We start from the raw sequence: 23526 nt of genomic DNA, 5'->3' as shown, positions 1-23526 counted from the left end.
CTTCTGTCCAGTAGTATTTTCATTGTGGCTTTGGACTTGTATTTCCCTAATGATGAGTGATGCTGAGTATTTTTTCATGTGTCTTTTAGCCACTTGTATGTCTTCTCTGGAAAAATATCTTTTCATGTCTTTTGTCCATGTCTTAACTGGATTATTTATTTTTTGGTTGTTTATTTTCATGAATTCTTTATAGATTCAGATACTAGCCTTTTATCTGATATATCATTTGTAAATGTCTTCTCCCATTCCAGAGGCTCCCTTTTAGTTTTGTTGATTTTTTCCTTCACTGTGCAGAAGCTTTTTATCTTGATGAAGTCCCAGTACTTCATTTTTGCTTTGGTTTCCCTTGCCTCCAGAGACATGTCTAATACGAAGTTGCTGCAGCCAAGGTCAGTTTGCTGCCTGTGTTCTCATCGAGGATTTGGAAGGATCCCTGTCTCACATTTGGGTCTTTCATCCATTTTGAGTCTATTTTTGTGTGTGACATAAGAAAATGGTCCAGTTTCATTCTTCTGCACATGGCTGTCCAATTTTCCTAACACTGTTTGTTAAAGAGACTTTTTTTTTTCCCATTGGATATTCTTTCCTGCTTTGTTGAGGATTACTTGGCCATAGAGTTGAGGGTCCATTTCTGGAGTCTTTATTCTGTTCCATTGATCTATGTGTCTGTTCTTGTGCCAGTGCCATGCTGTCTTGATGATTACAGCTTTGTAAAGAGCTTGAAGCCTGAGATTGTAATGCTTCCTGCTTTTCTTTTCTTTTTCAACATTCCTTTGCTTACTCAGGGTCTTTTTTGGTTTCATACAAATTTAAGGATTGTTTATTCTAGTTCTGTGAAAAACACTGGTGGCATTTTGGTATTTTGATCAGGATTGCATTCATTGTGAAGATTGCTTTGGGTAATACAGACATTATAACAATATTTGTTCTTCTAATCCCTGAGCCTGGAATGTTTTTCCATTTCTTTGTGTCTTCAATTTCTTTCATAGGTGTTCTATAGTTTTCAGTACAGATGTTTTACCTCTTTGATTAGATTTATTCCAAGGTATCTTATGGTTTTTTGTGCAATTGTAAATGGGATTGATACCTTGATTTCTCTTTCTACTGCTTCACTATTTATGTATAGAAATGCAACAGATTTCTGTATGTTGATTTTATATCCTGCAACTTGGCTGAATTTGTGTATCAGTTCTAGCAATTTTCTGGTGGAGTCTCTTGGGTTTTCTACAGAGAAAATCATAGTCACCTATGAATAATGAAAGCTTGACATCTTCCTGGCCAATTTGGGTTCCTTTTATTTCTTTTTGTTATCTGATTGTTGAGGCTAGGACTTCCAGTACTATGTTGAACAACAGTGGTGAGAGTGGACATCCCTGTTGTGTTCCTGATCTTAGAGGAAAAGCTCCGGTTTTTCCCGTTTTCCCCCATTGATGATGATATTAGCTGTGGGACTTTCATATATGGCCTTTCTGATGTCATGGTATGTTCTTCTATCCCCACTTTCTGGAGGGTTTTTATCAAGAAAGGATGCTGTATTTTGTCAAATGTATTTTCTGTACCTATTGAAAGGATCCTAATTTTTTTTTATTTTTTTAATTTTTAATTTTTTACTAACATATAATGTATTATTAGCTCCAGGGGTACAGGTCTGTGAATTGCCAGGTTTACACACTTCACAGCACTCACCATAGCACATACCTTCCCCAATGTCCATAACCCAACAACCCTCTCCTTCCCCCCTCCCCCTGGCAACCATCAGTTTGTTTTGTGAGATTAAGAGTCTCTTATGGTTTGTCTCCCTCCCAATCCCATCTTGTTTCACTTTTTCCTTCACATCCTTTCTAATATTCATGTGGTCTTTCATATTGATTGATTTGCAGATATTGAACTATCCCTGAAGTCCAGGAATAAATCTCACTTGATGGTGGGGAATAATTCTTTCATTGTACCGTTGAATCCAATATGCTAATATCTTGTTGAGAATTCTTGTATCCATGTTCATCAGGGATGTTGGTCTGTAATTCTCCTTTTTAGTGGGATCTTTGGTTTTGGAATCAAGGTAATGCTGGCCTCATAGAATGAGTTTGGAAGTTTTCCTTCAATTTCTATTATTTTGAAACAGTTTCAGAAGGATAAGTATTAACTCTTCTTTAAATATTTGGTAGAATTCCCCTGGGAAACCACCAGCCCCTAGACTCTTGTTTGTTGGGGGATTTTTGATTACTGATTCAGTTTCTTTGCTGCTTATGGGTCTGTTCAAGTTTTGTATTTCTTCCTCTTTCAGTTTTGGTAGTTGGTATGTTTCTAGGAATTTTTCTGTATCTTCGTGATTGTCCAATTTGTTGGCATAGAGGTGCTCATAATATTCTTTTATAATTGTTTGTATTTCTGCAGTGTTGGTTGTGATCTCTCCTCTCTCATTTGTAATTTTATTTGTTTGGGTCCTTTCTCTTTTCTTTTTGATAATCTATCAAAAAAATTATCAATTTTCTTAATTCTTTCAAAGAACCAGCTTCTAGTATCATTGATCTGTTCTACCAGGTTTTTAAAAAATTTTTATATCATTTGTTTCTGCTCTAATATTTATTGCAGCATTTTTTATTTTGGCCTGACTCATTTTTAAGTCTTTTATCTCTGCAGCAAGTGTTTCTATGGTGTTGTCTATACGTCTTTCAAGCCCAGCTAGTATTCTTTTTTTTTTCTTAAGATTTTGTTTATTCATTTGACAGAGATAACAAGTCGGCAGAGAGGCAGGTTGGGGGGGGGGGTGGTAAGCAGGCTCCCCGCTGAGCAGAGAGCCCGATGTGGGGCTTGATCCCAGGACCCTGAGATCATGACCTGAGCCGAAGGCAGAGGCTTAACCCACTGAGCCACCCAGGTGCCCCCCAGCTAGTATCCTTATGACTATTTTTCTAAATTCTTGTTCAGATAGATTGCTTACATCTGTTCTGAGAAACTCCCTGGCTCTGGTTTCTCCTTGATCTTTTGGGGAGAATTCTTCCATCTTGTCATTTTGTAGATTTCCTGTTCCTGAGAGTAATGCTCTATTAAGAAGGGATCATACACTGTCCAGGGTCTGGTACATTAGGAGGTGTTTGTGGTGTATGCTGTGTGCACTGCTGTTGTGTTTTGGCTGCTTTTTCTCATAGGTCTGTCCTCTGTAGAGTTCCTCCTTGCTCACAGTGGGGTCTATTTGGAACTTTAACTAGGTGTGTTTTGATTTATTTGTTAAAATAAGCTATTTAGGGAAATTTCCAGGAAAACTGCAACAAAACCCTGTCCTCAGCTGGTCAGCTCCATGAGGTCCTCCCTGGGGACGTGGTCCAAATTGTCCTGAAGCTGTAGGAGCATTTTAATACTTGGTTTTATTTATTTATTTATTTTTAAAGAATTTATTTATTTATTTGAAGAGAGACACAGCAAGAGAGGGAACACAAGCAGGGGAAGTAGGAGAGGGAGAAGCGGGTTTCTGCCAAGTAGAGAGTCTGATGCGGGGCTCCATCCCAGGACACTCGGATCATGACCCTAGCTGAAGGCAGCCGCTTAATGACTGAGCCACCCAGGCATAAACCCTTTGTTCAAAATCAGTGGGAGGGGCGCCTGGGTGGCTCAGTGGGTTAAGCCGCTGCCTTCGGCTCAGGTCATGATCTCAGGGTCCTGGGATCAAGTCCCGCATCGGGCTCTCTGCTCAGCAGGGAGTCTGCTTCCCTCTCTCTCTCTCTCTCTCTCTGCCTGCCTCTGTCTACTGGGATCTCTCTCTGTCAAATAAATAAATAAAATCTTAAAAAAAAAACAACAAAATCAGTGGGAATAAGTGCCTGTCAACTCCCTAAGTCTTACCCCTGTCTGGACTCCATGGTGTCCTGGACCACGTGGTTATTTGAGAAAGGATTGAGCTAGAAAGAAGTAGCTCTCACATCTCATCGCCTGACTTCATATAAAAGGCATGCTTGACTCTCTTTTTTTTTTTTTTTAAAGATTTTATTTATTTATTTGACAGAGAAAGATTACAAGTAGGCAGAGGGGCAGGCAGAGAGAGAAGGGGAAGCAGTCTCCCTGAGCAGGGAGCCTGATGCAGGGCTTGATCCCAGGACCCTGAGATCATGAAGGCAGAGGCTTAACCCACTGAGCCACCCAGGCACCCCTCTTTTTTTTTTTTTTTTTTTTTTTAACATTTTATGTATTTCTTTGAGAGAGAGAGGCCAAGCAAAAGAGAGAGAGTACAAGCAGGGGAGAGGGGCAGTGGAATAGGAGTAGAGGGAGAGGGAGAAACAGGTTCCCTGCTGAGCAAGGAGACCCACGTGGGGCTCAGTCCCAGGACTCTGGGATCATGACCTGAGCTGAAGGCAGGCAGTTCGCTAACTGAGCCACCCAGGGGTCCCAAGGCACACCCAACTCTTTTTTTTTTTTTTTTAAGATTTTTTATTTATTTCTGTGTCAGAGAAAGAGAGAGAGGGAGAGAGCACAAGCAGGGGGAACAGCAGGCAGAGGGAGAAGCAGACTCCTTGCTGATCAAGGAGCCTGATGTGGGACTCAACCCCAGGACCCCAGGATCATGATCTGAGCCAAAGGCAGATGCTTAACTGACTGAGCCACCCAGACGTCCGGGCACACTCAACTCTTAAAGAGCTGTGTGCTTTGTAAAAAAATCCCATATTCACAGAGTTTTAAGTTCACCGAACAACACATATGTCCCATTTAACTAACATTGATTTTAAGGGTTTTTTTAGGTTTCATTTAATTTGTAAATTGATTTAACGGTTCTGTCAGTGTTATAAATGGTTCTCTAGTGTTTAACATATTTAAATCTATTGGTATAAAAATAATTTTGGAGAAATAGATACTTTCTAGTCCCTGTGCATGTATATCCAAGCCTGCAGTTTTTTCTCCCAATCACAAAGGCAAAGGAGTATCATTGGCCCTCCCCACCTCTGCACACAGGTCTCTGATGATCTTATAAAACTTATTTTCCCTTTCAAGGCTGGGTGTTCATTTTAAATTGATTTGATGTAAGAGTGCATGGCAGTAGAGATTGGTCAAGTTTGTAGTTTCTGTTGCGTTTACCACAACTTAGAGAAAGCACTACAAACTCATTTGGCCAAAACACAAGATACTGGTGGGCCAAACGTAGTCAAGCCTAACATAAAATAAATCAGATGGTAAATATTAAGTTGTAAAAATTTTACCCTGTAGGATGGATATTATTTTGATATTATACCAGTAGCTACCATTTATTGAGCATCCAGTATGTCAGGAAAATATGTATTATCCTTCTGAAATGTAGGTATTATTTTATTTTTTTTTTAAGATTTTATTTATTTATTTGTCAGAGAGAGAGAGGGGGAGAGAGAGCGAACGAGCACAGGCAGGCAGAGTGGCAGGCAGAGGCAGAGGGAGAAGCAGGTTCCCTGCTGAGCAAGGAGCCTGATGCAGGACTCGATTCCAGGACGCTGGGATCATGACCTGAGCCGAAGGCAGCTGCTTAACCAACTGAGCCACCCAGGCGTCCCGGTATTATTTTATTTAACACAGGAAGAAACTGAGGTTCTGAGGACTTGGTTAATTTATTGCTGAGAGCAACAACGTGTAAATGATAGTCTTGGTGGTTAAACAGCATTTCTCTATTAGCTGAAATACTTGGCAAAATCTTGTGTATTAATTGATTTTTCTGTATACTGGAACATGAAGCAAGTCAGGTGGCAAACTCTTCATGTCAGTATTTATTAAAGAACTCTTTAATGTGTATTGATGTCTGTTCTAGTTAAGTTAGGAAAACAGAAAGTTAATCTTTTAGTAACTATGTATTGCTTCAGATACTATTTATTTAATAAATGGAGCCGCAGGCTTATTGCTGGAGACCTCAGTTTTAATCCTCACTCTGCCATGAAGTTTTGGTGTGCTTTCAAACTAATTTCATAAGTTCTCTGGTTAGCAGTCATGATAAAAAAGAAATGTGGCCCAGTCTGGAAGCTTCTTTGTCCCTGTGAGGCCGAGGCTCTGCTCTCTAACAGGGGCAGGAAGGAGGAACAAGAAGGAACCCAGTCACAGCAAGGTTCCTTGTCCAGTAAGCAGCCTCAGACGAGTGCAGTTTCCACCCAGAGACAGGGCAGCAGCTAGAGGGCACAGGCAAGGGGAACCACCACACACTGCCTCCACCGAGAGAGATGGCCAGTGGTCTAACCTTCTAGAACGCATTTCCACTCCCTCAGGTGGCAGAAACAGAGGCCATCAGGAGTGCTAGCAACTCGAGATACACCATGCTAACCAAAATAACGCACAAAGCCTCTGAACAGGAAACTGCCACTGGAAACACAGCTCCCAAAAGTAGGCCAGGAATTTCAGGCTCAGCCCACACAAGGTAACCACTTGTTAAAAATTAAAGATTTAAACAGGACCCTTTCTCCTAGCATACCAGACAAAATGTCCAGGATACAGTAAAATGTCACTTGCTGTATGAAGAACCAAGAAAAGCACAGCTTCAATGAGGAAAACAACAACAACAACAACAACAACAAAAAACCAAGAAACAAAAAACAATGAACTGACACACTGAGATAAATCACATATTAGAATTATTGGACGTGGAGTTTTGAAACAGCCACCATAAAAGTGCTACATGAATCAATTACACATCCTCTCGAAATAGAAGAAAAAACAGGCAATATCAGCAGTGAAGTAGGAGGTCTAAAAACAGGATGAAATAAAATGAGAAAACGGAAGGATACAACAGCAAAACTCGGGGTCGTGGTGGACGGTCTCGGTCTCCCTGAGTGGTCATGACAGAAGAGAATCGGTACCTGGAGAGAGAACTGCAGAATTCACTGAACTCTGAAACAGAAAGAAAATGAAAAGAGCTTCAGGGACCTGTGGAACAATAACAGAAATTCCAACATTTGCCACCAGTGGAGTCTCAAAGGAAGAGGAGAAAGAGAGGCAGGTGGAAGGAGTATTGAAATTAACCCTAAAATAAAACAGATCTAAGCCTTCAGTCCAAGAAAATAATATGCCAAAGGGGCACATTTGGGGTGGCAAATTCTGCTTCCTTTGAGTTGCTTTAAGACATCAGGAAGGTCTAGTGCATAACTGGGTTATTGCTTTGGGTGCCAAAGGTAGGTATATGTGGCACCATATTTGCACATAGAACATGATTAATAAATGTTCATTGCCTTCACCCGCCCATTCTTCTTACTGGACAAGGGTCTTTGCCTGATGTCCTGCATGCCAAACACGGACACCACTTTTGTGGCAGAGAGAAAGGGTTTTATTACAGGATGCCAAACAAGGAGGTGAAAATTTCTCAAATCTGCCTCCCTGACGGGTTGTCATGGGGTGTATTTAAGGATAAGGGGTTAAGATATCTCAGAGTACATAGGTTGGATGGAATAAGCTGAATAGATCTGAGGAAAAGGAGACGTGTCCTCCTTTCCAAGCATGTGCATTCAGGAATCCTGTCTTCTCATGGGACACATGTTCACTAAATGTCAGCCTAAGAATGACGGGGGTGGATGTGGGGAGACCGCCGGGTGCATTATCAAAAAGGTTCCTTTTTTCACTTTTGACCTCTTTTGCGCCTCCTGTAAGAATTCTTCCCGAGTTGCTCTCATCTCAGCTGGTCTTACCAGTGGTCTGTCAACTTCTGCATAACAGGCTCCTAAGGCAATCAGATTAACCACAGTTTCCTCACAGTAGTCACACATTTGTGAACTCAACATCATGAGTTTCATTCTTAAATCGGTCACAGCTCCTTTTACATTAACACACAGCAAAAAAAGAAGTGCTGTTAAAATCAAAACAACTTTGTGCTTTTTACTGATACTCCTTGTATAAATGAGTCTGCAAATGTCTCTAAATTACCTATTGAAAGAGTGTAACTGTTTAATTCCAACTTTATTACTAATCGCTTGCATGTAACCCTTCAGTGTCTGAGGACATAGGCATTCCAGGGACAAATAGTAACAGAGTCCTTTGCCTGTGCTAGTTGATCCCATTTTCACAACAGGGCCCTCCAGGAGCACATTCGTATGTCAGTGCCTGGTTGCAGATGGAGAGAGGTTCATGCTCCCTCCTGTCTGTTAATTCAGGCTTTGCAGCCATATGGACTCAGCTTAGAATCTTACCTATTTCACTCAGCAAATTACTTTAACTTTTCACCTCTTCGCTTCCTCATATACAAAGTGGGAAAAATAATACCTACCTCACTGTGCAGCTGAGAAGAGTAAATGAGATCCCGTGTATAGAATCCACCCAGGACCATTCCACAGAATAAATGCTCAGGAACCAAGCAGAAGGATCATGGAGCGAGCATAAAATAAAGATCTCCCTGGTGGCTGAGTACATTGTTTGGCTCAAGAGCACCAGCAAAGGGGAACTCTCTCCTTCCTCTGGCCCCCGGGGAACCTTGAAATCCAAGCACCGCTCTGCGCTTTATCCTCTGCGTTTTTCTGGTCTTCCACCTTGACACTTCCGATCCAGAGAGCAATTAGCAATTGCTGTGTTCAGCTCATACTGCATTTCCTTTATGTAATATTGCCTTTTTTCTTATTTTGTTTATGATTATCATATATACCTCCTTTTCTGAACTTGAAGATCTTCCCAAAGCCCCAGTTTTATTTCTTTAGATGAAGATCCATGAGAAAATAAAATGAGAAAATGGGTGAGAAAATAAAAATGTTTAAATATTGTATACCATCTCAGTCCAGAAAGAATTTGAAGTGGCTAACAGTGTGAATATGTATACTTAGAACATCATGACAAAGACGAATGAAAGGCAGACTTTATTCTTTTTTTTTTTTTTTTAAAGATTTTATTTATTTATTTGGCAGACAGAGATCACAAGTAGGCAGAGAGGCAGGCAGAGAGAGAGGAGGAAGCAGGCTCCCTGGTAAGCAGAGAGCCCGATGTGGGGCTTGATCCCAGGTCCCCGGGATCATGACCTGAGCTGAAGGCAGAGGCTTTAAACCACTGAGCCACCCAGGCGCCCCAGCAGGCCTTATTCTATACATATGTTAATATACATGGATCATTGGTGTATATACTTATTTTTGTTTTACAAAAGATAAAAAATTTAAAAAAATTTTAAATGACCTGAAATTGCATTTTTCAACAGATACTGTCTTCTTTTACTGATAAAGAACTCTTGGCATATGCAAAAGCTGGAGCAGTAGCTGAAGAGGTCTTAGCAGCCATCAGAACGGTAATTGCCTTTGGAGGACAAAAGAAAGAACTTGAAAGGTTTGAGTTTTTTATTTTAAGTTGCCAGTAATTTTAAATTGTTTCATTTTATATGGCTTTCAATTTGACAGTATTGAATATAAGGGTGTCTGTGTGTGTGTATTTTTAAAAAGCTTCCAGGATATTATACAGTATAGCTAATATTCTGGAAGAGTTGTAATTTTAGTTGTACTCTTCTTGTATCTGCTAATTCAAAACATTTTCTAGAATGTTCTAGATGGGTAGTGAAAATAAAATAGTCTCTTTTTTTAAATTATTTTTATTAACATAAAATGTATTATTTGCCCCAGGGTATAGGTCTATGAATCATCAGGCTTACACATTTCACAGCACTCACCATAGCACATACCCTCCTCAGTGTCCATACCCCAACCACCCTCTCCATACCCCCCAACCCCCAGCAACCCTCAGTTTGTTTTTGAGATTAAGAGTCTCTTACGGTTTGTCTCCCTCCCGATCCCATCTTGTTTCATTTTTTCCTTCCCTACCCACCCTGCCTCTCAAATTCCTCATATCAGAGAGATCATATGATAATTGTCTTTCTCTGATTGACTTATTTCGCTAAGCATAATACCCTCTAGTTCCATCCATGTCATTGCAAATGGCAAGATTTCATTTCTTTTGATGGCTGTGTAGTATTCCATTGTATATATATATACCACATCTTCTTTAACCATTCATCTGTTGCTGGACATCTAGGTTCTTTCCATAGTGTGGCTGTTGTGGATATTGCTGCTATAAACATTGGGGTGCAGGTGCCCCTTTAGATCACTACATTTGTATCTTCAGGCCAAATACCCAGTAGTGCAATTGCTGTGTCATGGGGTAGCTCTATTTTCAACTTTTTGGGGAACCTCCATGTTGTTTTCCAGAGTGGTTACACCAGACTGCATTCCCACCAACAGTGTAGGAGGGTTCCCCTTTCTCCGCATCCTCGCCAACATCTGTCATTTCCTGACTTGTTAATTAATAAAATAGTTTCTTAAGGCTGAAACATATTTTATATCTGGTGATAATTTTTCCCCATTAAGTCAATTCTTGGTTCTCTAATACTAAATGAGTATTTTGTATAAGATCAAGAGACACTTTTTTAAAATTCCTTTTTGTTACTTTTAAAAAAAATTAACATAAAATATATTACTTGTTTTAGGGGTATAGTCTGTGATTCATCAGTCTTATACAATTCACAGCATTCACCATAGCACATACCCTCCCCAGGGTCCATTATCCAACCACCCCATCCCTTCCACCCCCCTGTCCTCCAGCAACCCACAGTTTGTTTCCTGAGATTGAGAGTCTCTTATGGCTTGTCTCCCTCTCTGGTTTCATCTTGTTTCATTTCCCCCTGCCTTCCCCTATGATCCTCTATCTTGTTTCTCAAATTCCTCATATCAGTGAGATCATATGGTAATCGTCTTTCTCTGATTGACTTCTTTCGCTTAGCATAATAGCCTCTAGTTCCATCTACCTCATTGCAAATGGCATGATTTCATTTCTTTTGATGGCTGCATAGTATTCCATTGTATATATATACACCACTTCTTCAACATCTAGGCTTTTTCCATAGTTTAGCTATTGTGGACATTGCTGCTGTAAACATTAGGGTGCACATGCCCCTTCAGATCACTATATTTGAGGATCCAATTTTTTTAAAGGTTTTATTTATTTGAGAGAGAAAGAGCACACAGAAGTAGAGTGGAAGAGAGAAGCAAACTCCTTGCTGAGTGGAGAATCCAATGTGGGGCTCAATCCCAGAACCCCAAGATCATGACCTGAGCTGAAGGTGGATGGTTAACCGACTGAGCTACCCAGGCGCCCCTCTAACAATACATTTTATTCTGTGGTTATTTTCTCCTCTTGCTGGGGCTCCTCATCAGTAGGGTTGTGCTCCATTATTTGGAAGACAAAAATATAACTAAAAAGCACATCTGTACAAAATTTCAAAATCTTTATTATGTTTTGCTTAGTATTTTTTTTGCAACTGTCCCCTTTTATTAAATTTCTGAGAGTGTCAATGGTTAATTTATTGCAATATATAATATTCATCAGATCCATTGATTTCTAAACATTGACAGACTTTATTGAATATATGTGATAATTGAATATATGCTACAATCTGATATAGTATTTTAATGTTATGAATATACGAGTATTTGGATATTAGGAAACACTAAACTATATTGTTTGGAACATTATACATTGTTGGTAGAGCCATAAGGAAAACTACCATTCTTATGTGGTAAGTCAGAATGATAATTACCCTTGGGGAGAGGAGGTGTGGGTAATAAGAGTGAGACACATAGTGGGGGTTTCTGTAATTGTGGTAGTATCCTATTTCTTGACCTCAGTTGTGGTCAACTGAGTGACATGGTGTTCACTGCATAATTATTTTTTATACTGTACCTGTGTGTTTTTAGTATACTTTTGTTCATACGATAGATTTCGTACCCACAAAGGTGTCTTCTTGAGAATAATTTGTGATGACTAAGCTCCATAGTTCAAAGGAGAGTAATAACTATGTTCTGTCAGTTCTTTGCTTTTGCCTTAAAATATTTCTGACAAATAAAATGAGAAATCTTGCTTAAGGATCAGGCAAGCATCCAATTAAATATAATCCTTCCTGTTTGGAAGTTAAATTCTTTCAAGGGGAGGGGAAGGGTAAAGACAACCACAAATAACAAACTACCTAATATATCAGTTGGGCGGATGTTACTTGGGGATATAAAATATTCTTTTAGAGTCATAGAGGGTACTATTTAGAGAGATTATTCGGAGAAGTCTTCTCTGAATAGTTAATGTTTGAGCAAACAGAGAATGAAGTTTTGAACTCAGATTCTTTTCCAGTTTTTCTCAGTGGAAAAGTAGACCAGAGAAAGAATATGTCCACCAACATAGGGTGACAAATTAAACTTTTCTGCTTCTGCCTAGTTTCTGATTTCCTTATAGAAATGAAAATCTCAAGCCTCACCCTCAGGTACACTTAGGGCCTGAATTTATTAAACTGTGAATGACAGAGTGCGCTCTCTCCAAAACTGAGGATTTCACATTAAAAATGAATCTTAGTCCAATGAAACCATTAGGGTATCCAGTAGAAGAAATGAAAAATTACTGAAAATTAATTAAGCATCCAAAATAAGAACTTAGAAAAAGAACAGTGGAATAAAAGAAGTATAGGGAGGGAATAATAAGTAACTGACTAGAAAATAAATGTAAGAAAGCAGAAGGCTTGACAAATCCATAAACCAATTCTTCAAAAAGACAAATAACCACGTATTTTGCAAATTTAATCAAGAATTTAAAAATGAATAAGGACAAATTGCTACAGATTTAAAAAAACTATTTTTAAAAAGTACAGGTTTATACCAATAAATTTTAAAACCCTAATGAAATAGACAATATCCTAGAAATATATAGGCTTAAACTCTCACTTTGGAGGAAGAAAACTTGAGTAGACCTACAGTCACTAAAAGAATTGAATCCAAAGTTAAAAATCTCCATGTTCTGCCCTTACATACACAGCAAAACCCAGAGTCCACATAATTTTACAGACAAGTTCTCCCAAAACTTCAAGAAAGAGATAAAGCTATGTTATAGAAATTGTTTTAGAGAATGAGAAAAATATATATAGAGAGAAAGTTGTGAATTCATCTTATGAGGCCAGTGTAACTTTGAAACCACAATCAGGCAGATATATGAGAAAGGAAAATTATTAAGCAGTTTCACCTAAAACATAGATGCAGAGGGTTTACATAAATTATTAGCTAAACAAATCCACGTGAAAATATCATAAGATTAAAAAAAATCTTGAACTGGGGCACCTGGGTGGCTCAGTGGGTTAAAGCCTCTGCCTTTCGCTCAGGTCATGATCCCAGGGTCCTGGGATCGAATCCCACATCGGGCTCTGTGCTCAGCAGAGAGCCTGCTTCCTCCTCTCTTTCTCTCTGCCTTCCTCTCTGCCTACTTGTGATCTCTGTCTGTCAAATAAATAAATAAAATCTTAAAAAAAAAAAAAAAAAAAATCTTGAACTTATGAGCTTTCTCCCATGAGTGCAAAGATGGTTTAACATCAGGAAATCTATTAATATAATTAAGCGCATTAAGAGATTGAAAGGAATAAATGTTTTGTATTGATGGGTGGGGGAAAAGCATTAATTACATATGATTTAGGACAAAATCTCAAAGCTAGGAGTAAGAATTTTCTTAATATAGAGTATAAATCAGAGCTAGATAAGGGAACATCATACTTAAGGTGCAACGTGCAAAGCATTCCTTAAAATAATGAATGAAATGGGTATATCTGCTAGCATTTTTTTCTATTTAGTGTTATCCAGTAGATAACACCCACTGGAACAAATAAGAGTAAGAGTAATAAAAATAAAACAAAAAAAGGCGGAAGACTTAGGCGATCTGAAGAGAGGGTGGCTCAGTTGGTTGAGCGTCTGCTTTTGGCTCAGGTCCTGATCCCGGAGTCCTGGGTCAAGCCCCACATGGGGCTCCCTCCTCAGTGGGACACCTGCTTCTCCCTGCTTGTGTTCCCTCTTTCTTTCTGTCTCTGTCAAATAAGTAATAAATAAAATCTTTTTAAGAAAATAAAAAAGAAAAGCTAGAAGGGTTGGAAAACAAGAAGGAAAATTGTCATTATTCACAGGTGGTATGATTGTATGCACGGAAATTCCAGTAGATTCTGCAGCCTAACAATGCTCAGTGAGATGTCTGGGCATCTAATCACAATTCAGAGAAAAATCCTGTGAAACCAGCAATGAATGATAAGATAATAAACAGAATTCCATTGATTCTAAGATGCACATTTTTCTATCATGATGCTGAAATTAAGATAAATCCTACAATCAGTGCCATCTTAGAATTGCCGTGAATCTGGATTGAAATCGCTTCTTATAGGCAGGATTTGCATTTGCTTCTGCCATTCCCTGGGGATGGTATTGACCTGAGACCACCTGACATGAAATTCTTTGTCTAGGAGTTTTTGAACCACACCAGGAGTGTGAATTTATAGTTCAGACCTGCGTGAGTGTCATCTGTGGTTCAAAATTCTCAGGGAGTTGTTTTTTCCTCCCTTTACTTGAAGCCAGGGTTGAGATGTACGAGTTCCCCTGCAGTCACTCTCCCTGGGGTATGTGCTTTTTATACTGAGGCTATAGCCCTTTGGGTCCCAGCTGGAGATGGAGTGTCCGACTAAATTCCTTAATGCTACATAAAATAATAGAATAACACTAATTCCCCCCAATTAATGATGTCCTAAATTTGATGAATATGATAATTTTAAAAAGACATTATTATTAGCAATAAAAATTATTATTATGTATGGGATATAACATCAGTAAGGAGGGAAAAGACATCGTGGAAGTTAAGTCCGGGCTTCAGAAATTACATAAATCTGATCATTTTAGTTCAGTAAAAGTTTAAATGAGTGAAGGTTTTTTTTTTTTTTTTCCTAAAGAAGATGGGGATTAAATTTTTATTCTAAGAATAAGCAAATGAGGGGCACCTGGGTGGCTCAGTGGGTTAAAGGCTCTGCCTTTGGCTTGGGTCATGATCCCAGGGTCCTGGGATGGAGCCCCCACATCGGGCTCTCTGCTCAGCGGGGAGCCTGCTTCCTCTCTCTCTCTGCCTGCCTCTCTGCCTACTTGTGATCTCTATCTGTCAAATAAATAAATAAATAAATCTTTAAAAAAAAAAAAAAACCATGTCTCAGAGATATTAAAAAAAAAAAGACTAAGCAAATGGGCACATCTAACTGTATTCAGAGATTGATTTTATGTGTGGCATCATTTCTTCAGAAGATATTAGTTATTGGGATGTGTCTTTGAAGGGATATTCTACCCTGGCAAATTGGAAATCAGTTTTGTCTTTAAAGTAAGAGTAGATTCAGGACTACGACATACTGGCCTCATTTTCTTTCCAGTTGGCCATGTCTTGTAAGTTCATTCATTCAGCAGTTGGGGCCAGTGTCTACTACATGTACTGCACTACACTCTGGGTTTTCAGTAGTTAATTGAAAATAGAAGAACTTTTCCCTCTAAGGATCCTTAGTCCGAAGAATAAGGTGGAGAAAAAGGGAAGAGAGGAAAGTAGAAAGGAAGATAAGAAAGAAATCACTCAAGAAATTAATGAAATTATCAGCTTTTTAAAATGTGCAATGAAAGAATCAAATAGTGTGCTAATAAGGGTGAGGAGGGAAATTTTACTTTATTTTTGTTGTTGTTTAATTTTTTTAAAGATTTTTATTTATTTATTTGACAGAAATCACAAGTAGGCAGAGCAGCAGGCAGAGAGAGAGGGAGAAGCAGGCTCCCTGCTGAGCAGAGAGCCTGATGTGGGATTCGATTTCAGGACCCTAAGATCATGACCTGAGCTGAAGGCAGAGGCTTAACCCACTGAGCCACCCAGGTGCCCCGGAAATTTTACTTTAAATATGGCAGATGGGGAGGCCTCTCTGACAAGGTTTCATCTAGGCTGAGACTTGAAGGAAGAAGAAGAGCCTACCCTGATGGGATTAGGGATAAAAGAGTCTTCCAAATTTCCAGAGGTGGCAAAATTTGGTATGTTCTAGAAAATACCATAAGGCTTGTATGCCAGGAGCTAAGTTGAGTGAGGGGAGATGGAGAAGAGAGGCTGTTGAAGGCAGTGAGGGCCATGGAAGAGTTAGGATTTGACTCCAAGGGCACAGGGAAGTGGTTGAGGGTCTTAAACAAAGGAATGATGTTTTATTTATTTATTTTTTTTTTAAAAGATTTTATTTATTTATGTGATAGAGATCACAAGTAGGCAGAGAGGCAGGTAGAGAGAGAGGAGGAAGCAGGCCCTCTGCTGAGCAGAGACTCCCCCATGTGGGGCTTGATCCCAGGACCCTGAGATCAGGATCTGAGCCAAAGGCAGAGGCTTAACCCACTGAGCCACCCAGGCACCCCAGGAATGATGTTTTAAGATCATTTCTGTCTGTGATTGGTTTGCTGTATATGTACATATACAGATATATATATAATTTTTTTAACTGCTCTCCTTCGTTCACCAAACCAATCACAGTACATATACAGATATATATATATCTGTACATATACAGATATATATAGATATACAGATATACAGATATATATATATACACACACACAGATATATATATACAGATATATGTACATATACAGATATATATATATATCTGTGTGTGTATATAAATATATATATATATATAGAGAGAGAGAGAGAGAGAGAGAGGAGGAGGCAGGGAGACCGGTGGAAAGGCTGTTGTTGTAGCCTGGCTGAAAAGGCTTTTATGGTGGCCTGACATGGACTGCAGGTAGGAGAGGGGAGACAGGTACCTAGATTTCAGACGTAATTTGGAAGCAGGATTGCTAAAATTATTCTTAGGCCAAATGCAAGCCTTCAGTTTTCTTTTTAGTTCTTTCCCTCCCTTTCTCTGCTTTTGCATGGACAAGTAATTAAGGTCTTAGTCTGACTTTCTCTTCCAATTAACAGGTGTAGGAGGAAGCTGGCTCTCTTGGAATGGAAATCTAACCAGAATTTAAAATGAGTTCCATTCCATAGTATAAGAATAGCTTTATTCTCCTTGATTTTAAAATGATATTTTTCTCCCTTGTGTATATCTTACCTCTTTGTATTGATTTCTCTGCTTAACTAAAATTGTTTTTTGCTCTTATGAGTGGTTGTTTGTATCACTGATAAATATTTTTCAAAATATATAAGAAGAATTTTTTTTCTCAATATCAGTGTTTTTGTTATGTATCTTTAAGCCATTTTAGGAACTGTGACTTTAATTACCATTCTCATACTAACACTTTTAATGGGTAGGTGATTTTAATATCTGGTTTTGTAGGGTGGTATTTTTATCAAAACATAAATCAAAAAGTCTGTATAAAAGTAGTATCGTTGATGTCTTCTTCCTCCTTACCTTCTTCCTTTACTCATTTATCTTCTCTTGGATCTAAATGATTTTCTTCCTTGTTGCTTCTTCCTCTGAAACTGTTTCTTTTGGCTGCATGGTACAACAACATATCAGTGAAATGAGTTCTGCATTAGTCTCGGTAAGCAAGAACTAATAGAAAGTAATAGTAAAGGTGTGAGTCGTATGCATTAAAGTTCCTTAATTGTAATTACTTATTGTTGATGCCTCCTTATACCTTTTGCCTCAGGTCAACTCAAAAAGTGGGAAATAATCAACCATTGAAACACCTTAGTTAAAAATAATTTTTTTATACTAAGATTATAACTGGCAATTTAGGAATACAGGCTTTTACAGAGAGAAATTCTAATAGTGTGTTATTATTTTATCACTTTAAATTTCTGTTTAAATTTGGTCTGTTAGTGGATATAGTAGTCATGTACATTTCATTTGGCAGGCTTTGAACTGGTAACGTAACTAGTTAAAAAAAGTCACCAAGGCAAGAAAGAATGCATGCCTTTACCTGAACAGAACTTGATCGCTGTTGTACATTCCAACTCAGGGAGTGAATCCTCCAACAAAAATAATATACTACTACACATTTGTATAGTCATGGTTTTATAGGTCAAAGACCTCAAAATACTAATTTTATATGGAAGTAATTTCTTTCTACAGTTATGAACTTCCACTTTCCACAAGGCAATGGTCTAAGTTCCCAGGGAGATGTGATTAAGAGGATAAAGACATGTTTAAGACTCAGTTATAATCTGTCCTATTTCTCTAATAATTTTACCTTGATTCTATATTTACAAAGATTCTTCTTAAGAGAAGAGACATGGAGATAAACTAAGGGGGCCCGCATTTAAAAAAAAAAAAAAAAAAGAAAAAAGAATCTTCCTTACGTTTCTTTAAACATTCAGTGATTTATAGGCTTTGTGTTGAGCACTTTCTAGCCTTACATCTGCTTTTTATTATTAAACTTAAATGGTATGCAGATTTTAAAGGGAAAATACAAATGTTTTTGTAGCTTCTCTTTTGTCTCGCCTATGAAACAGTGCAAGATCTGGAAGTTTACTAAACATTATTTCACATATTTCACTATTGCTAAGGCCAGGGAAGAAACTTTAAAATACTTTCCCCCAGATTATTTAGTCTCTGTAGATAAGTAAGCCTAAATTTACTCTTCTATAAGAAGGGATTACAGTAGTGCTAACACCATAGGGTCAATGCATGAACAAAAGGAGAAAATACATGTTAAGCACCTCCCACGGGTTTGGGCACATTCTAAGTACTTAATAACCATCATGCTGTCTTGGCTCATTTCATATGATTTATGAGTAGACGTGATAGTTTTTGTTACTTCTCCCAGGTACAACAAAAACTTAGAAGAAGCTAAAAGAATTGGGATAAAGAAAGCTATCACAGCCAACATTTCTATTGGTGCTGCTTTCCTGTTGATCTATGCATCATATGCTCTGGCATTCTGGTATGGGACCTCCTTGGTCCTCTCCCATGAATATTCTATTGGACAAGTACTCACTGTAAGTGCTGTTATTTTAAGAAAATGAGTCTCCTGTAAAAATTCCAATGAAGTTGAGGGGTGTTGGCTTGAGTGATGTTAGAGAATAGGTATTGAAGAACTATTGAATAATACAAAGAGCCATGTACTACTAGATTAAAAAGTGGAAAGGAAATTACATGTATTGAGTGTCTTTTTTGCAGATCCCTTGCACAGTTTGTCTTGCAGCCTAAATAGTGTTAACATCACTAATCTCTATAGCATGAACTCTCATTTGTTGAGGTGATTTCTTTGTGGCAGGCTCAATGGTAAGCATTTCATTTTTTATTTTCTGATTGACTATTCACAACGACAAATGGCAAAATACACCATTTGTCTGTTTTTCAAATTCTTTTGAATAACAGCTAGTCCGTCCTTGGAAAGTTATGGAAGTATTATTACTCTTCCTTAAAGGATATTCTATTTGGAGGTTCTGTGCCTTATAGAACTTTGTAGAAGCACAGGAAACTTGTCATTTGAGTTATCCTCTTTTATTTAAAAATGATGAAAGAGTTAATAAACGAAGCTCAATCTGTATCATGATCTAAGAAAGTACATACTGTTAGAAGATTCACTCAATTCCTTTGTCATAGGCTGAGCACAAGTATATTGTTGGTGACCGTATTTTGTTGAGTCCCTTAAAACAGTTCCCTTTTTTAGGAACCAGGTTTGTAATGTGGCTATAATAATTGTGTCATCCAAAATGTGCAAGGCTATTTACTTAAGAATGGCTTTTACCAAAAGCCTTTATTAGGATAGTAATGTTATTGGTGAGCCTAGGTTGTAATAAGAAATGTGTTCTACTTCCTTGTGATGTAGATATGCAGTTTCAATTTTTGGTTTCACTGATCCCAGAACTGCTTCACAAACTGGAAGCATGCAGAATATGAGTAAGAGCTTGGGATTTGAAATCAAGCTGACTTGGCTCAAATTCCAGCCACTTATTAACTGTATGATTTGGGGTTAGCCACGTAGACTTTTCAAGTTTCTGCTCCCTCTTTTGCCAAAAGGCAATGGCAGGAATACTTGCCATAACTTTGAGTGTAGTTGTAAGTTCTAACTGGGAAAATGAATGAAGAATCACTTAGCAAAATTTCTTCTGTATAAATTATTGGGTAATTCCTGTGTGATTTAGAAAGAAATGAATAGTGATATTAGTTCTCTGTAACCCTGAAGAAAAACAACTTCATTTGGGCAAAATGAAAAAAAAAAAAGAAAACCTGTTTATCAGCACTCAGAGAGTACACAGTCTGGTAGAAGGAAAGAAGACAACCTGATCAAGATAAAATGCCCTAGATGTGTGCTTTCTCATTTACAAAATATTTTCGCATGTGCCGTTTCACTCTAAGGTTTCCAGGTCAGGAGAACAGATGGAGTCCTGCCTAGTTTGGCAAATGAAGAAATCAAAGCCTGGAGACTCTAGGAGAATTCCCTGAAGACATATAGCCAGTTAGGGCTCATCCAGAATCTGGACCTTGGTCTCCTGACACTCATTTTGATGTTTGTTTCTTCTATGCCCAGCTGATGATCTAAACCCAAATAACTAGCCATTAAATAAATATATGTTCTATTATATTCTGGTTCCATGGAACTTGTTCCATTGCTTCACTGAGCAAATAAGACTAATCCTGTATTGTAAATCAGGTTTAAACTTTTAAAATGTTTTTAACACCCAGGACTCTCTAAGTCGGCTTGCCGCTTTAAAAGTGAATTAGCAAATAATAATAATAATAAAATTTAATTAACTATGTTAGAAGAAAGATGTATGCACAAAATTGTAATAAATGCTAAGTAACTTGATGATTTTCCTTCACATCCCTCAGGTCTTCTTTTCTGTATTAATTGGGGCTTTTAGTATTGGACAGGCATCTCCAAGCATTGAAGCATTTGCAAACGCAAGAGGAGCCGCTTATGAAATCTTCAAGATAATTGACAATGTAAGTCTGGGCTAGCCATTTATCCATGCCAAAGTTTCTCTAATTAAAAGTCAGTTTCTTTATTGCTTTATCCCACTCTCCACAAATGTCACTAAAGATAGCTGGTGTAACCTAGTCATCTTCTGAAACTGTGTTCTGTTTAGAAGCCAAGCATTGACAGCTATTCGAAGAATGGACATAAACCAGATAATATTAAGGGAAATTTGGAATTCAAAAATGTTCACTTCAGTTACCCATCTCGAAAGGAAGTTAAGGTATGGTGATACCTGATTCATCAGTGATTCAACCATGGATTGGAGGAAGGGTTTCTGATACTTTATTTTAGTGATTTTTTTAAAATGTATATGTGCCCCTAGTTTTTACTTGAACTGTCAGTTCATAGTCCCAGGATCTGTGCATTGCCCTTATGTTTATTTCTCATTTGTCCTGTTAGATCTTTTTTTAAAATTTATTTTTATTATTATTACTTTTTTAAAGATGTTATTCATTTATTTGACAGACAGACATCACAAGTAGGCAGAGAGGCAGGCAGAGAGAGAGAGAGAGAGAGAGAGGAGGAAGCAGGCTCCCCTCTGGGCACAGAGCCCTATGTGGGGCTTAATCCCAGGACCCTGGGATCATGACCTGAGCCAAAGGCAGAGGCTTTAACCCACTGAGCCACCCAGGCACCCCTATTTTTATTATTTTTAAAGACATCTCCTTTTTTATTTTATTTTATTTTATTTTTAATTTATTTTTTCTCACCATAGCACATACCCTCCCCAGTGTCCATCATGCAGCCACCGCATCCCTCTCACACCCCTCCCCTCCAGCAACCCTCAGTTTGTTCCTGGGATGAAGAGTCTATTATGGTCTGTCTCCCTCTCTGGTTTCATCTTGTTTCATTTTTCCCTCCCTTCCCCTATGATCCTCTGCCCTGTTAGATCTTGAAGGGCCTCAACCTGACGGTGGAGAGCGGGCAGACAGTGGCGCTGGTCGGGAACAGCGGCTGCGGGAAAAGCACAACGGTGCAGCTAATGCAAAGGCTCTACGACCCCACAGACGGCACGGTGAGGCGGCTCATGCCAAAAGCGATGCTTCGGCGACCAGCACTTACCCCGGGCACATCTCACATTCCAAATTGGCAATGCACAGAACTCATGCTTACTTTTTATTTCAGGTCTGTATTGATGGACAGGACATTAGGGCCATCAATGTAAGGTACCTTCGGGAAATTACTGGTGTGGTGAGTCAGGAACCTGTGCTGTTTGCCACCACGATAGCTGAAAACATTCGCTATGGCCGCGAGAATGTCACCATGGAAGAGATTGAGAAAGCTGTTAAGGAAGCCAATGCCTATGACTTTATCATGAAACTACCCAATGTAAGTCCTTCTCGATCTCCGCCATGCTGGAGGTTCAAAGACTGGAATGCCAGCCTAATGCAGAAGTTAGAAATCCACTATGCATTAAAGGAAACTCCTAAGAAGAGAAATTACGATGACTTCAGATTTTAAAGCTTGATCTAGCACCATCAATTCCTAGTAGGCATATTGGTAAAAATTGGGGTTGGTTATTGCTGAGTTTTAAGGAACTGGATCATATTGCCTGTGGGTTGTTTATGGGATTACTTCCCATCTTAAAATGTAGCTGACATAGCTTGTTGTTTTGCTAATTGCCCCCCACACTTTATTTTCTGTGTTGTAGAAATTTGACACCCTGGTTGGAGAGAGAGGTGCCCAGCTGAGTGGTGGACAGAAGCAGAGGATCGCCATAGCTCGGGCCCTGGTTCGAAACCCCAAGATTCTCCTGCTGGACGAGGCCACATCAGCCCTGGACACTGAAAGCGAAGCAGTGGTTCAGGTGGCCCTGGATAAGGTCTGTGAGCCTCAATTCAAACCAACCTAATTTGTAAGCATAGGGACTTCCCTCTGTTAATTCTTCTTGAAAAATTTTTTTTTTAAAGATGTTATTTATTGATTTGACAGAGAGAGAGATCACAAGTAGGCAGAGAAGCAGGCAGGGAGAGAGGGGGAAGCAGGCTCCCCAGTGAGCAGAGAGCCCGTTGCGGGGCTCGATCTCAGGACCCTGAGATCAGGACCTGAGCCAAAGGCAGAGGCTTAACCCACTGAGCCACCCAGGTGCCCCTTGAAAATGATTTTTTTAAAAAATGACATTTCTGATGGTTCCTAATGTGATCCTGTCAAGTTTCAAAATCACATCTCCAGTCCTCTTTGAATCTGTTCATTTCGTTTCTATTTATTTCTCTATTCTTTTAAGTAGAAATAAACTTTCACTGAGAGAAACTTGCAAAATTTTAAAATTAAACAGCGAGGTAGAGAGATTCAAATGAAAATTGGTCTTCGTTGTGATCTTGAAAACTTGGCTGTAGAGATAACTTCGTTACTTAGGTTTTCTGTTTTTACTGTTGTCAATTAGAGGAAAATGTAATGAAGGTTCACATTCAATTTTCAAGATGTTAAATACCCATTGAAGACCCCATGGGAAATGATCAAAACCTCTTGTCCTCAGGAAAGGGGAAGAGAATTGATGGTGTTGGAAACTTACGTGGGTCATGAAATGTCCTTGTCTGTCAACAGAGTCTGACCTTCCTGCAGTCCTTGAGTTCACATGTCTCATTCCCCACATCAGGTTTGAGAGCTTACACTGTGCTGGGCACTGTTTGCTTGGTCTCTGGCATGTATTGGTGATAACCAGCCTAGCTCTGTGAGAATAAGGAATATGAGAATCTCTAAAGCTTTTTTTTAAATTCCAGTTTGTTAACATACAGTATAATATTAGTGTCAGGTGTACAATATAGTGGTTGAACACTTTTTTTTGAGTATTGAGTTTTCTAAGTTCTTAATATATTTTGGACACTAACTCTTTAACAGATACATCATT

At 38.7% G+C, this 23526-nt stretch overlaps 1 protein-coding gene across 1 annotated transcript in view; it reads left to right on the top strand.

Annotated features, from left to right (window-relative positions):
* ABCB1 (ATP binding cassette subfamily B member 1) overlaps positions 1 to 23526 on the top strand; it is a 107228-nt gene that overhangs the window by 34737 nt on the left and 48965 nt on the right. Inside the window, exons 8-14 of the mRNA XM_080818360.1 lie at positions 9107 to 9231; positions 18519 to 18690; positions 20531 to 20644; positions 20788 to 20898; positions 21568 to 21693; positions 21804 to 22007; positions 22330 to 22500. Of these exons, the coding sequence (XP_080674486.1) occupies positions 9107 to 9231; positions 18519 to 18690; positions 20531 to 20644; positions 20788 to 20898; positions 21568 to 21693; positions 21804 to 22007; positions 22330 to 22500 (1023 nt within the window). The remainder of the gene's footprint in view (positions 1 to 9106; positions 9232 to 18518; positions 18691 to 20530; positions 20645 to 20787; positions 20899 to 21567; positions 21694 to 21803; positions 22008 to 22329; positions 22501 to 23526) is intronic.

This window comes from Martes martes (genome assembly GCF_963455335.1).
Source record: "Martes martes genome assembly, chromosome: 11".
NCBI classification, from domain to species: Eukaryota; Metazoa; Chordata; class Mammalia; order Carnivora; family Mustelidae; genus Martes; species Martes martes.
This window is presented reverse-complemented; position numbering and strand designations above follow the sequence as displayed.